At 50.2% G+C, this 14,653-nt stretch overlaps 1 protein-coding gene across 1 annotated transcript in view; it reads left to right on the top strand.

The window, feature by feature from the left end:
* The window catches only part of RBM28 (RNA binding motif protein 28), a 63,713-nt gene that overhangs the window by 33,884 nt on the left and 15,176 nt on the right, over nucleotides 1-14,653 (top strand). The window contains exons 13-17 of the mRNA XM_088468652.1: nucleotides 475-539; nucleotides 1,455-1,613; nucleotides 8,187-8,336; nucleotides 9,263-9,337; nucleotides 9,462-9,877. Coding sequence (XP_088324778.1) covers nucleotides 475-539; nucleotides 1,455-1,613; nucleotides 8,187-8,336; nucleotides 9,263-9,337; nucleotides 9,462-9,877 — 865 coding nt within the window. The remainder of the gene's footprint in view (nucleotides 1-474; nucleotides 540-1,454; nucleotides 1,614-8,186; nucleotides 8,337-9,262; nucleotides 9,338-9,461; nucleotides 9,878-14,653) is intronic.

Below are 14,653 nucleotides of genomic sequence, written 5' to 3'. Positions count from 1 at the left end.
CCCCCACCCGTTACTTTCTTTCGGCATCCCAGCAGTATTCTGGCACCGGTAATGTAAGCGTCGGGATGCCGAACGTATACCATCCCACCTTCCGTCCCGCTTATGCCTTTTAGCTTACACTGATGAGCTCTTTTCGGTTCAAATAGATCATTGGCACAAGCTTTAACGTGCTCACACAGATCTACTGTGTAAGTGTTGGCATGCAGTATAAAAACATATACTAGCACATTTTATACATTTTAAAAAGTGTTAAGTTGCCTGAATTGTTGTAAACAAACTCCAATAACGTTTACAAGTACCTTGTCTACTAAAGGCTGTCTTTTATATCTATAGGAAAAACCTATTTCTAGTCCTGTAGTAAGAATTGCTAATGAAGGCACAGATTACATGCAGAATGCAGTATGCAGTTGTGAGGACATGAACTGCATTATATTTACTGTGTGTTACTTTACTATATAAACTGTATATTCTCAGTGATCCGGGAAGGAACAAAAGCAGCAGAAGGAGTGAGTGCAGAAGACTTGGCAAAGAGAGCGCGGGTGAGAACAGAGGATATGGAGGCAGCATACAGGAAGTTACATACTTGCCAAATCCTTCATGACCTTATTAGATATTCAGGGGAGAGCATTTCTAGAACTTAAATGTGAATTCATACATTTTTAGAGTTTTTAGATGTTGCTCATTGCAACCAATAAGATTCTACTTAACATTTAACTAGCACCGTCTAGAAGATAATAGCTAAAATCTTAATGGTAGCTATGGACAACATCTCCACTTCTAAAACTCTCACTTTAGTAAATATACCCCATAGTATTCATCAATGGGATGTAACACAGAAAGCGGAGGTGATCTATCGTTCTGACGTAGATCCGATTGTGCAGTGTGTATGGCGCACACGATGTATCGTTACATTGCACAGTCGCTGGGTCGCACCATCGTATAGTGTGTACCCAGCTTTACTCGTGGAGACTGAGTAGTGCCTGTGTTTAAAAACAAACCTAGTTAAGAGGGTTTTTGTTTATTTCGCCACATCTATAAATAAGTCACTTCAAGTTTTAGCAACATACAACAAATGTACTTATTCACTGTTTTGTAGATTTTTTGCTCAGTAATCACAGTGCAGCATTTGTTTTTTTTTTTGTCATAATTGGTACCCAATATGTACTAAAACAGAGCTAAATCGAAAAAGCAGTACGCATGTTAGAGGTCTGGTTTACACCCAAGCATATACCGAATACACTTTTACAGCATACAAGAAGGCTGTTCTCCAAGGTGGCAATTTATAGTTTTGCTCTTGGCCAAAAAATGGACCTGTACCTACGAGGCTTTCTTTGTGTATCCCCAAGTGATTAGGTGGGCACAGGCCACACTTGGTGTAAGATTTGGCTTTGTGACCTGCTTTCGTTTAGTTTATTGTGGTAGCTGATCTAATATTGTGTTGCTTTCCTCCCCAGTTTGAAGAAATAAAACGGCAAAAGTTGAAATTTCAGAACATTTTTGTCTCCAAGACCCGTCTGTGTGTTCACAACATTCCCAAGTCTGTGGATGACAAAAAGTTACGTCAGCTGTTTTTTAATGCTGCTGGTGGAGGGTGGTCAACTAAAATTAAAGAGGTAAGAAGACATGTCCGATTAGTAATACTTATCTGTTTTTTTCATCATTGCAAATGTCAGTTGTTCTGATCATTTTCTGCTGTAAGTCTTCATACAGTAAATTAAGTAAAGAACCCTCTTTTTTCTACTTCAGGGTCCATAGGGTATCCACAGGATACCTTGGGGTATAGGTGTGACGTCAGTCGCAGGGCACCAAAGAGTTAAGCTTTCAGCCTCCCAGGATGCACTAGGTCCCCCTCCTATACCCCGCCCCCGGGCCAAGGCACCTCAGTTTAGTTTGGTGCCCGGCCGGAGTCGGGTGCACCTGTTGGAGTGGGGGCTAGAAGAGCCCCTGAAGCTTATTCTTCATGCAGCTGTGGCTGCACAACTGGATGTACAGCATGGACAGTCAGTCCTGACGTCCATGCTGTCTTCCCTACACCCCGCCGGTACCAGAACGCCGGTACTGATCCGGGGATGCTGGTGGGCGTCTGGGGTCACAGCTAGCGGTGACCCCAGATGCTCCGGACCATGGCCGGATTCAAGGGGGACAGAGGTAAGCAGCGGGGTCCCGCGGTGGGTCCCCGCTGATCACATGGTCCTAAGTCCCCAGGCAGGGGGCTCCCTGGGGACTGGCTGCAGCGTGGAGCCAGGCGACCAACCTGCGCTTCCACTACCCCCTGGGACAGCGGACCGCAGCAGAGCGGTAGCGCTGCGGCGTCCCAGGGGTTAAATGCATGCCAGGGGAGCGCGCCTTCCCTGTCTCACAGCCGGCGCCTCCCCCGCTGCACACAGCCCTCTCTGCACTGTGCTGACTGGTCCTGTGTCAGCGCTCCTCCCCCAGGCCAGCTTCTCTCTGCTCCTCGGCGGCCATCTTCTCTGCAACGCATGGTGAACGCTGCTGGAAGTCTGGAAGGAAGCATCGTGGTCTGGGTCCCCCCGCATACCTCTCCTCCGCTGTGGCTCAGGTCTGTGTATGCAGCGCTGTGTCCTACCAGGCCCTGTGTCTGTGTAGTTGAGTGATCAGCGCTGTTAGTGCAGGAATTGTTATTTCTCTGCATTGTATGTGACTGTGCTAGCGCTGCCTGTAACTTTTCTTCTCTAAACTGTCAGCTTTATTACTGTCCCTGTTCTTTCTGCTAAAGCCCTTGCGGTGCGGTGCTGCAGGGTGGTCTCTCGCCTATTTAATACTTAATTGGTGAGAGAGGTCACATACGTGGTGCCATAATGTCTGAAAGTGATTTTCCCCTCCGGCTACAGTGTACCACGTGCAAAGTACCGTTAGCGGAGGGGGAGGGTAGCGCGGAGGGCCTTTGCCGGCAGTGTTTGTCCATGGCGCGGCCTATTACGGTTACAGCACCGGTACAGGAGCCGCCCTGGGCTTGTTTCGCTCAGGCGTTAACAGCTTTAGTGGGCCAGTTAGCTCCGCAGCCCGCGTTTACTCCGATGGGTTTGTCCCAGCAGTCTGTGGTGTCGTCACCCATGCAGGGGTTCCCACGACAATTGGTGGTACCCCACAGTCTCCCTATTTCCCCGCTCCCGGGTTCTCAGGAGCCAGCGTGGGTTAACTCCCTGACCAGTTCTGTACAGCACTTGTCGGATGTGTTGCAAGGGGAGTCTGTGATGCGGCCTCATAAAAGGCCGGTGGCGTCTCTGTCCGCTCCTTATGAGGATGACGAAGGGACGTCTGATGATGGGGAGATTCTGGATCCTTACGATCAGGAACCTTTCCATACTAAGGACGCTGATGCTAAGTCCAAAGTATATATTCCTGGACTTATTCGGGCGGTCCGCACAGCCTTGGTGATTGAGGACGAAGTTCCCCCAGCGGCTAAATCTAAGTATGCCTTTTTCAAAGATGTGAAGGGCGATGCCACAGTCTTTCCTCTTTCGGGTCAGTTGGTGGACCATTTAGAGGAGGCGTGGAAACAACCTGGCAAAAGATACCAGCCGCAGAGACGCCTGGCGGTGGCTTATCCGTTCGCGGATAATTATTTTGCTAAGTGTGAATCCCCTCCACAGGTGGATTCTCACGTGACCCGTCTTGTCCGTAGTGCCACATTGCCGATGCCATCCATGTCCTCCCTTAAGGATGCTACGGACCGCAAGGTAGAAATCTGCCTGAAGTCCGCTTATTCCCTTGCAGGGGGGGCAGCACGGCCGGCTATGGCCATTTGCTGGGTTGCCAGAGCGATGGAGCGCTGGGCGGATTCATTAGAGGCTTCTTTTGAATCCGACTGTCCGGCCGAACAGGCGGAGTTGATTGGCAATCTCCATGATTCGGCCACCTACATCAACGAGGCGGCTCTAGACATTAGTACTCTGGTGTCTAGAATTTCTTCAGCAGCGGTAGCTGCTCGTCGCACCTTGTGGCTGCGATCCTGGAAGGCGGACGCAGATCCAAGAAAGGTCTGGAAGCGTTGCCGTTTACCGGAGAAGTTCTCTTCGGTCCGGATCTGGATAAGATTGTGGCCACGCTGGCGGCAGCCAAATCTGCTTGTCTCCCGTCGGCCGCTGCTCCTTCTGGTTCTGGACCATCGTCCTTTCGGTCATCTAGGGCCCAGGGCAGGCACAAACCACAGTCGTTTCCTCGACAGGCTGGCCCTAAGAAATCGGTCAAGCCCCGGAAACAGGCATGGAGTACCAGACGTCCGGCCCCCAAGCCAGATGACAAGCCTGCGGCCTGACGGTCCGGGTCTCCCCTTGGGGGATCCCAGGGTGGGAGGCCGCCTGCTGCAGTTCTCCCGGTGTTGGTCGTTCACTACGACAGACACTTGGGTTCTGGAGGTGGTCTCTCACGGGTACGCCCTCTCCTTCCGGCACAGACCCCCGGCTCGATTCTTCACCACGGGTCTACCATCAGACCGGAACAAGGCTACGGAGCTGCGGAAGGTATTGCACACTATGCTCCAGGCTGGAGTTATAGTGCCTGGTCAATTCTCCCAGAGGGGCCAGGGTTTCTATTCAAATCTATTTTTGGTACAGAAACCCAATGGGTCATATCGTCCGATTCTCAACCTCAAAGCACTCAACAAGTCTTTGCGGGTCCCGAAGTTTCGGATGGAGACCCTACGGTCCATCATTCTGGCGCTGGAACCTGGGGACTACATGGTGTCATTGGACATACAGGACGCTATGGCGGTCATGGCGGCTTCTCTGCGGCTGCAAGGAGTCCGCATGTTGCCGTACTTGGACGACCTGTTATTGGTGGCAGGATCTCCAGAGCTCCTGTTACACCACTTGGACCTGACCATTGCACTGCTGCAACGGCACGGCTGGCTAATCAACTGGCAGAAGTCCACTCTAATCCCGTCTCGGAGGATTCTGCATCTTGGAGCCTTATTGGACTCGGGACAGCAAAGGATCTTCGTGACGGAGGACAAGATCTCTGCTTTACAGTCAAGGGTGCGCAGTTGTCTGCACAGCCGCCGGGTGTCCTTACACTCGGCGATGAGGTTACTGGGCTCCATGGTGTCGGTGTTCGACATGGTGGAATACGCCCAGTTTCACTCCAGACCTCTGCAGCACCTGATCCTGTCCAAGTGGAACGGGCTGCCTCAGTCTCTGAAGTTCCAGACGATTGTGCTCACCCCGGAGGTTCGCCTGTCCCTTGCGTGGTGGTTAAAGACGACCCACCTCAACAAGGGACGTCCGTTCTGGGTTCCAAATTGGGTCCTGTTGACAACGGACGCCAGTCTTCGGGGCTGGGGAGCAGTTTCGGGTCCACACTTGTTCCAGGGCAGGTGGACACCGACAGAAGCGGAGCTTCCAATAAATATCTTGGAACTCCGTGCGGTCTTCAATGCTCTCCTGCAGGCACAGCGGTTTCTCCAGGGTCACCCGGTGCAGGTCCAGTCGGACAATGCTACCACCGTGGCCTACATAAACAGGCAAGGAGGAACTCGCAGTCGGGCGGCTCTCGTAGAGGTCTCTCGGATCCTGGTTTGGGCGGAGCGCAATCTTCCGGCCATATCAGCGGTCTTCATCCCGGGAGTGCTAAATTGGGAGGCGGACTTTCTAAGTCGCCAGGACGTTCATCCAGGGGAATGGTCCCTGCACCCGGATGTTTTTCAACTACTGGTGGACAGGTGGGGTCTTCCAGAAATCGACCTCATGGCGTCCCGGCACAACAACAAGTTGCCGGTGTACGGGTCTCGCACAAGAGACGAAGGGGCGTCTCTGGTGGATGCTCTGTCCGTCCGGTGGACGTTCAGGTTCGCATACCTGTTCCCTCCGGTCTCCCTTCTTCCACGGGTAATCCGGAAATTCAAACAGGAAGGAGGGACGCTCCTGTTGATAGCTCCCGCGTGGCCCAGACGGCACTGGTTCTCAGACCTTCAGGGTCTGTCCGTGGACAGTCCTCTGCGGTTGCCGCTACGACCGGACCTTCTGTCTCAGGGTCCTTGTCTTCACCCGGACCTGACTCGGCTGTCTTTGGCGGCGTGGCTGTTGAGACGGCCATGCTGAGGTCCTGGGGGTTTTCCAGCTCTGTGGTGCGTACCATGTTACGAGCTCGGAAACCGTCTTCCGCGAGGATATACCATCGCGTGTGGCATACGTTCTTCCAGTGGTGTCGACCGAGAGGTTATGCACCGCGGGAGTTTCGTCTGTCTCGGATTCTCGCCTTCCTGCAAGCGGGACTAGATCATGGGCTTCGCCTTGCTTCTTTGAAGGTACAGGTTTCGGCCCTATCTGTCTGGTTTCACCGTAGGATTGCTACAATCCCGGATGTGCGCACCTTTATGCAAGGTGTTCTCTGTATTCAGCCGCCCTTTGTTCCACCTGTGGCGCCTTGGGATTTGGCTGTGGTCCTGAGGGCTCTCCAAGGACCGCCGTTTGAACCACTGGGCTCAGTGGATATTAAATGGCTAACAGCTAAGACTGTTTTCCTTCTGGCCGTTGCTTCAGCCAGACGAGTTTCTGAGTTAGGGGCTCTTTCTTGTAGACCCCCTTTCTTGGTTTTTCATGGGAACAGGGCAGTGCTCCGCACTCGGCCCGAGTTTCTTCCCAAAGTTGTTTCCCAGTTTCATGTTAACGAGGAAATAGTTGTTCCGGCCTTTAACTCACCGGGTCTTTCCGTGAGTGAGGCCTCTTTGGATGTTGTGCGGGCCTTAAGGACTTATGTTGACCGCACTTCTTTGTTTAGGAAGTCGGACGCTTTGTTGTCCTCTATGGCTTCTGTAAAAAGGGTTGGCCTGCTTCAAAGCAAACTTTGGCAGCCTGGATCCGTATGGCTATTTCTGAAGCTTATCTTCATGAAGGCCTACCGGTCCCTCCTTCTCTGAAGGCTCATTCCACTAGGTCTGTGGGTCCTTCGTGGGCAGCTCGACGTGGTGCCTCGGCAGTTCAGATCTGCAAGGCTGCTACGTGGTCTTCTGTCCATACCTTCGTGAGGTATTACAGGTTTGACACCTTCGCCTCTCAGGATGCTTCCTTCGGGCGGCGGATTCTCCTTTCTGCACAGGAGCGTCCCCACCCTTAAAGGATACTGCTTTGGGACATCCCCAAGGTATCCTGTGGATACCCTATGGACCCTGAAGTAGAAAATATGAGATATGGTAAGAACTTACCCTTGTTATCTCTATTTCTACGAAGTCCATAGGGTTCCACAGGACTCCCGCCCTGTCGCACCTGTGCTGCAGATGGGCTTTGCTCTGGTCACCGGTTTTCCGTCTCCCTCTGGTGAGAATGTGATTCTTGTATGTGTCCAGATCTTTGTTCTCTCTCTTCCTTCTCCTCCTCCGGCCTATGGCTTGGTAACTAACTGAGGTGCCTTGGCCCGGGGGCGGGGTATAGGAGGGGGACCTAGTGCATCCTGGGAGGCTGAAAGCTTAACTCTTTGGTGCCCTGCGACTGACGTCACACCTATACCCCAAGGTATCCTGTGGAACCCTATGGACTTCGTAGAAATAGAGATAACAAGGGTAAGTTCTTACCATATCTCATATTTTTCCCTTAGATGGTGGACCATGTTTCACCACTAGGGGGAGTGGGCACTAGAAAATCAATATGCTGCTCCTGCACTGGTGTACGGTGTATTTGATTTTATCACTATGGATTATAGTAGGGACAGCCCCAACATGTTTTATTGCTGGTCACATAATGCACTTGACCTATCTAATGTATTCCTGACTTTTACCCCTTCATATTTTAAATGTGCTTGGAAGCAAATATGCTGCTCCTACGTAGCCTTCTCTTCTCATTACTTTAAATGTACAATGTTGGCACCGGCTCTGGTCCGTTTTGCGTGTCAGTTTTAGTCTGTCTTATTATAGATTTCTGTCAGAATACTCTCCTTTCATGTACTTCTTAGTTCAGTGTGTACCTCAAAGGAAAAGGATTTATGTATATAAAAAAAAAAGTCTTTCAGCTATGGGCGGCATAGAATAAAATTCCACCCACTGGGTAAAGAACAAAGGGTCCCGCTCTACCGTTTTCACACTATTCTCCAGGTCACGGAGCTGATTTGTGTTTTTGCCAGTTTATTCCATGTTTCTTGTCAACACTGCCCTTGTGAATTCTACTGTCACTTTCCTTATGCCAAATACATCTTATTTCTCATGTAATTTAGCAGTATGCCTCTCTTCCTTACAGTGCCGTGTGATGAAAGATCTGAAAGGTGTGGGTGGAAATCGGAGGGGTCAGTCCCTGGGTTATGCCTTTGTGGAGTTTGTTGAGCATGAACATGCTCTGGCAGCCCTGAGGCAGGTCAACAATAATCCAGATCTGTTTGGGCCAAAAAAGGTGAGAACTGATCCACATCAGTATTTCTGTGCCCTAAGTCAGTTTTACCTCTGATACTCGGCCTTACTACTGTCCTACCAAAATGCTCAATACGTACAGAATAGTATATGCATGAAAATGACAAAAGTCATGAAAACTCCAGCACCTCACTGATAAGCCCATCAATGTTCCACTGTCTGAATAACTGTCATAAATTCTCTCTTATTCTAGCAATTCGCTCATTACTGAAACATTGGGCTGTGCAGTAGTGAACAGAATCTGAAAAGTGTGAGAAGGGTATAATAAATGGAGGATGTTATATTATTACTACATTTACATCTGTTTGGACTCTTGAACTCTTTTGTAAATTGATACATCTACATTTTCATGGTATCCACACTATATTACCCTAGCACTTAAGCTGGGTAAAGACCAGGCGATGGTGCAACCCAGTGACGGGCCGATATGATGCAACTACACACAGTGTGCGCCGAACACACGGCACAATCTGGTGTACGATGGTGTGATGTGTCTTTACATGCTGCATGTAACATCGCCGCGTTGTTTATTGCATCAACCTTCTGCCGTGCAGGACAGCAGATAGGACAATGCAGTGAATAACTGATCGGGCAAACGCACTATACAATGTGTACGATATATCGTTCTGATCCACGTCTGAATAATATATCGTACGATACATTGTACTTACTGAAACGTTGATCTGTATTCTGTTTCTGTGTTCTAAAAGGGCATCATTTAGTTTAATGTATATTGCACAAAATTGTGTACTTTATTTTTTCTAATGCAGATGATTGATTCACTTTAATGAGCATAGATCAGTAAGGCAAGATGATTTTGCTTTGCGTCTAAACCTTTTAGTTTAAGTGGAGCATAACATTTTATTCACAACACCTAAAGCAGTAAAATTCTTTGTTTCCTATTTTCAGAGACCAATTGTGGAATTCTCCCTGGAGGATAAGAATAAACTAAAGATAAAGGAGAAGAGAGCCCAGCGCAGTCTAGTAAGTAGGGTTTTATTTTTTAGATTGGAATAGATCAGATTATCTCTCTTCTTAAGGCCCTATATTTGCTTCTTGAATGATAATCCCTTTCTAAACAAGGAATGGCAATGCTCTCTGCTTGCAGGAGGTACTGCGGAAGAAGCAGGCTAAAGAACAAGCACCAGGAACCACTCAGGTGCAGCCAGTTCAGGCTAACTCCAAGAAGACTCCACAAAAAGATAGTGTATCCTCATCAGTAACTCAGCCTACTGCAGGGAAGAAAGTGCCACAAACACCTCAAGGACCTAAACGTGCTGTAAATACCACACACAAACCTAAAGAAGTTGTGTATATGAAGGGAACGACAAATAAAACACAGCCAAAAAGATCACATCCTGCAGATGTAAGCAGTAACTTGCAGGAGGAAAACAAGGGGGCTTCTGGGCCCTTCACATGGTCAGGTTTCCAAACTAAGGAGGAAATAGAGCATGAGAAGCTTCCAGATGGGAAGAAAAGGAGGAAAGTTATACATATGCCATCCCATACAGGTCCTAAAATCAGGTAAGAATGTGCAGCAACATCTTTCCTGTCATGCTCACGCTTACTACTTTCTATGTCTCCTGTTTGATCATATTCTATCTATATATTACTTTGTTTACTGAACATATAACAACTGCCTTTACAAGGAGATTGCCTGAAGGTGTCAATGAAACTGGCAAATAAAGACACTAATTTGTGTTCACAGGGGGCAGAATTTTTATTTTGTTTATAAATTCTGCAAAGACTAGTAGACTCGGAAATAGTTTATCCCTTTTTCTACTTTTCTTGTTTATACTTCAGATTACACATCAATAAATGTGCTGCAGTTCGTAGCTTAGTCAGGTGGATCTTGCTTTCTGTTGCCGGACTACCAAGGAGAAGTAGAACTTTTCTTCTTCCTCCACTAGGGGGCACAGGGATAACACTGGGTATAGCCTGGAGAGGAGAGTCTGGGCACCAAATAGTTAAGCATAACTTCCCTACAGCCCAGGCTCCATCTCCCCCAGCAGCCAGTTTGAGCTTGGTGCCAGCAGGAGTGGGCACCATTTTTGTGGAAGGCTCCTCTAGGTGGGATGCAGTCAGGAAGCCGACGGTTGAAATGCCGACCGCCGGCCTCCCGACTGTCAAATCCCAGAGGGTACTAATGACAGGTGTCAAAATCCCGACGCCTGTCATTATACCCACGCCAGGGACTGACGCCCGGCATACCAAACAAAGGTAAGGCAGGGAGAGGGTTAGCTTATAGCCTTAATGGGGGGTGGGGGGAGGGAGAGACACTTAGGGTTAGGCACTAGTGGGGGAGGTTAGTGTTAGGCACCCCTAAGGGAGGGTTAGGGCGGTGGGGTAGGATTAGTGATACTTACCTGACAGGATTTCCACTGCTGCTGGTCTGCCGGCATCTGGATTTGAACCGCCGGCCTTACAGCCGGCGGTCATTCATACTGATTCCCTTTAGGTGGTCCCCCACTGTTTATTTCATTTTCTTTTATTTAACTTTTTTTATAGTATACAGTGGGCAGTGACAGGCAACCTATAGGACGCCCTCACAGCACTGGCGATTGGGTCACTGACTTTGGCCACAGACTTCAGACCTCCCAGCCGCAGCTGCACTCGGTGAAGAGTGTCTCCCTGTTGCAGAGAGTAGCCTATAGGCAGCTGTTTACCGCCAGTGCAGGAGACACCAGCAGTACTGGTTGTCGGGGCTCAGGGTCTCCCGCTGACTAGACCACCAGTGTAGTGAGGAACATGATCACTGTGAGTAATGTGATTCCCATTTGTCCTGGGGTCCACACTAGAGGGGGAGGTAGGTTCCCCCTGTTAACCCCTCCCTCCAACCCTTGGACGTGCTTCCTCAACACAGACAGCAAGCCTAAGGCGGGATTCTACAGTCTCTCCTCCTTTTCTGAGATGCTGGGTGGACATTTTCTGCATAGCTTGTATCAGCACCGCTCAGGGAGAGATGGGTCTCTGTCTCTGTCGCTCTCTGTCTCTGTCGCTCTCTGTCTCTGTCGCTCTCTGTCTCTGTCGCTCTCTGTCTCTGTCGCTCTCTGTCTCTGTCGCTCTCTGTCTCTGTCGCTCTCTGTCTCTGTCGCTCTCTGTCTCTGTCGCTCTCTGTCTCTGTCGCTCTCTGTCTCTGTCGCTCTCTGTCTCTGTCGCTCTCTGTCTCTGTCGCTCTCTGTCTCTGTCGCTCTCTGTCTCTGTCGCTCTCTGTCTCTGTCGCTCTCTGTCTCTGTCGCTCTCTGTCTCTGTCGCTCTCTGTCTCTGTCGCTCTCTGTCTCTGTCGCTCTCTGTCTCTGTCGCTCTCTGTCTCTGTCGCTCTCTGTCTCTGTCGCTCTCTGTCTCTGTCGCTCTCTGTCTCTGTCGCTCTCTGTCTCTGTCGCTCTCTGTCTCTGTCGCTCTCTGTCTCTGTCGCTCTCTGTCTCTGTCGCTCTCTGTCTCTGTCGCTCTCTGTCTCTGTCGCTCTCGGTCTCTGTCGCTCTCGGTCTCTGTCGCTCTCGGTCTCTGTCGCTCTCGGTCTCTGTCGCTCTCGGTCGCTCTCGGTCTCGGTCGCTCTCGGTCTCTCTCGCTCTCTCTCGCTCTCGGTCTCTCTCGGTCTCGGTCTCTCTCGGTCTCTCTCGCTCTCGGTCTCTCTCGCTCTCGCTCTCGGTCTCTATCGCTCTCGGTCTCTCTCGCTCTCGGTCTCTCTCGCTCTCGGTCTCTCTCGCTCTCGGTCTCTCTCGCTCTCGGTCTCTCTCGCTCTCGGTCTCTCTCGCTCTCGGTCTCTCTCGCTCTCGGTCTCTCTCGCTCTCGGTCTCTCTCGCTCTCGGTCGCTCTCGGTCTCTCTCGCTCTCGGTCTCTCTCGCTCTCGGTCTCTCTCGCTCTCGGTCGCTCTCGCTCTCGGTCTCTCTCGCTCTCGGTCTCTCTCGCTCTCGGTCTCTCTCGCTCTCGGTCTCTCTCGCTCTCGGTCTCTCTCGCTCTCGGTCTCTCTCGCTCTCGGTCTCTCTCGCTCTCGGTCTCTCTCGCTCTCGGTCTCTCTCGCTCTCGGTCTCTCTCGCTCTCGGTCTCTCTCGCTCTCGGTCTCTCTCGCTCTCGCTCTCGGTCTCTCTCGCTCTCGGTCTCTCTCGCTCTCGGTCTCTCTCGCTCTCGGTCTCTCTCGCTCTCGGTCTCTCTCGCTCTCGGTCTCTCTCGCTCTCGGTCTCTCTCGCTCTCGGTCTCTCTCGCTCTCGGTCTCTCTCGCTCTCGGTCTCTCTCGCTCTCGGTCTCTCGCGCTCTCGGTCTCTCGCGCTCTCTCTCGGTCTCGCATTCTCTCGGTCTCGCATTCTCTCGGTCTCTCGCTCTCGGTCTCTCGCGCTCTCTCTCGGTCTCGCATTCTCTCGGTCTCGCATTCTCTCGGTCTCGCATTCTCTCGGTCTCGCATTCTCTCGGTCTCGCGCTCTCGGTCTCGCGGTCTCGCATTCTCTCGGTCTCGCGCTCTCAGTCTCGGTCTCGTGCTCTCGTGCTCTCGGTCTCGCGCTCTCGCGCTCTCGGTCTCGCGCTCTCGGTCTCGCGCTCTCGCATATATATATCTTGATAAAAGTTCTGCCAAGAACTGAAACGTTGATCATATCAGCCGTGAGTTGTGTGCTTATTTATGCCCAGAGTGCCGCACTTTGCTACATCGTATCAATTCTTTTTGTGAAGGCACCGGCAGCAGATATTCACAGTGTGTTATTGGGAGTGCCAGGTTAATCGACATACATATACATATATATATATATATATATATATATATATATATATATATATATATATATATATATATATTTCTCTCTCTCTCTCTCCTAGCAGTCAGTCTATATTCATGGATCCTTCTTGCTATTTTTAGCTGGTTTGTTGGACACTATTTGCCCACTTTTTCAAAGCATTGGTCTGTGTGCATATGAGTATTATTGTGCTTTCTGTGGCTACTGGTCACCTTGGGAACACCCCTGGTCAGTTGGTGATTACTACTTGGTATATATAATTATATACATATCATTTTCACACCTATTGTATATTTTATTAAACGCTCTGTCTTTCCCCCGAGGACACACCATTGCCTGGGCCTTAGTGTGTAGGGATTTCTTGGCTCGCTTATTATGTTGTCCAAAATAAGGCTCCCAAGGAGGTGGGTGCTCCAGTGCTGCACACTCGTAACAATGTGTGAACGTCATTTCTCCTCAGAACCGCACCATGATGGCCTTTGTGCCAGTTGCTTTACGGCTCTACAGCAGGAGGTGCCTTCAGCCGCAGGATCCAGTCAGGAACCAACTTGGGCATCTATATTGACACAGGTAATGTTGCAGTTAGTAAACAGACTTGCAGCTCCAGCGCTCCCTGTTACTAACATGCTACCTGCTGTGTGGCTCAGGTGTCAGCATCCTTTCAGCAAATGCTGGACATTTGTTCTCCTAAAAGAGCATTGGAGCAGCCTCTGAAATCCAAGACCCCAGTATTCAAGCGTCAAAAGAAGGCAGTAACTGAGTTTCCTTCGGCGCAACTGGAGCACCTAGCGGAGACGTGGGCTCACCCTAAGAGATGCTTTGAAGTTTCTAAGCTTATTGCTACTCTTTATCCTCTCCCAGAGGCGGATAGGGCCAAGTGGGGGGAGTCTCTTCCTCCAGTGGATGCCCATATTACCCATTTTATCAGGTCATCTCTTCTTCCTATTCTGACCACTGCTTCCCTTAAGAATCCTATGGATAGGAAGCTGGAAAACTTCCCTAAGACTATTTATATTATTGCGGGTGCTATTGCTCGTCCTGCCCTTGCATCCGCTAAGGCAGTTGGCCACTGGGCTGATGCTTTAGAGGATGGGCTTAGTTCGGGTACTCGCAGGGGAGACTTGCGGTCTCTGGTGCTACACGTTAGGGAAGCAGCTTCCTACCTGTCCACGGTAGCCATTGCTACAGGATCTTAGCCTCTAAGGCAGGGGTTCCCAACCACGGTCCTCAAGGCACACTAACAGTCCAGGTTTTAAGGATAGCCATACTTGAGCACAGGCAACTTAATTAGTACCTCAGTTATTTTGATTAGACCATCTGTGCTTTAGCATGGATATCACCAAAACCAGGACTGTTAGTGTGCCTTGAGGACCGAGGTTGGGAATCACTGCTCTAAGGTGTCGGCTTCGGCTGTTGCAGTTAAGCGTTTTTCTGGTTGTGCACCTGGAGAGCCAACATAGACTTAAAGAAAACTCTAGAAGCGCTTCCTTATTCTGGGGACATACGTTTTTGATCCTGATTTGGATAAAATAGTGACTACTCTGGTGGCATCTAAATAGGCCTTCTTGCCTTAGGT

Source organism: Taudactylus pleione, unplaced genomic scaffold, assembly GCF_031769625.1.
Source record: "Taudactylus pleione unplaced genomic scaffold, aTauple2 ptg000086l, whole genome shotgun sequence".
NCBI lineage: Eukaryota > Metazoa > Chordata > Amphibia > Anura > Myobatrachidae > Taudactylus > Taudactylus pleione.
This window is presented reverse-complemented; position numbering and strand designations above follow the sequence as displayed.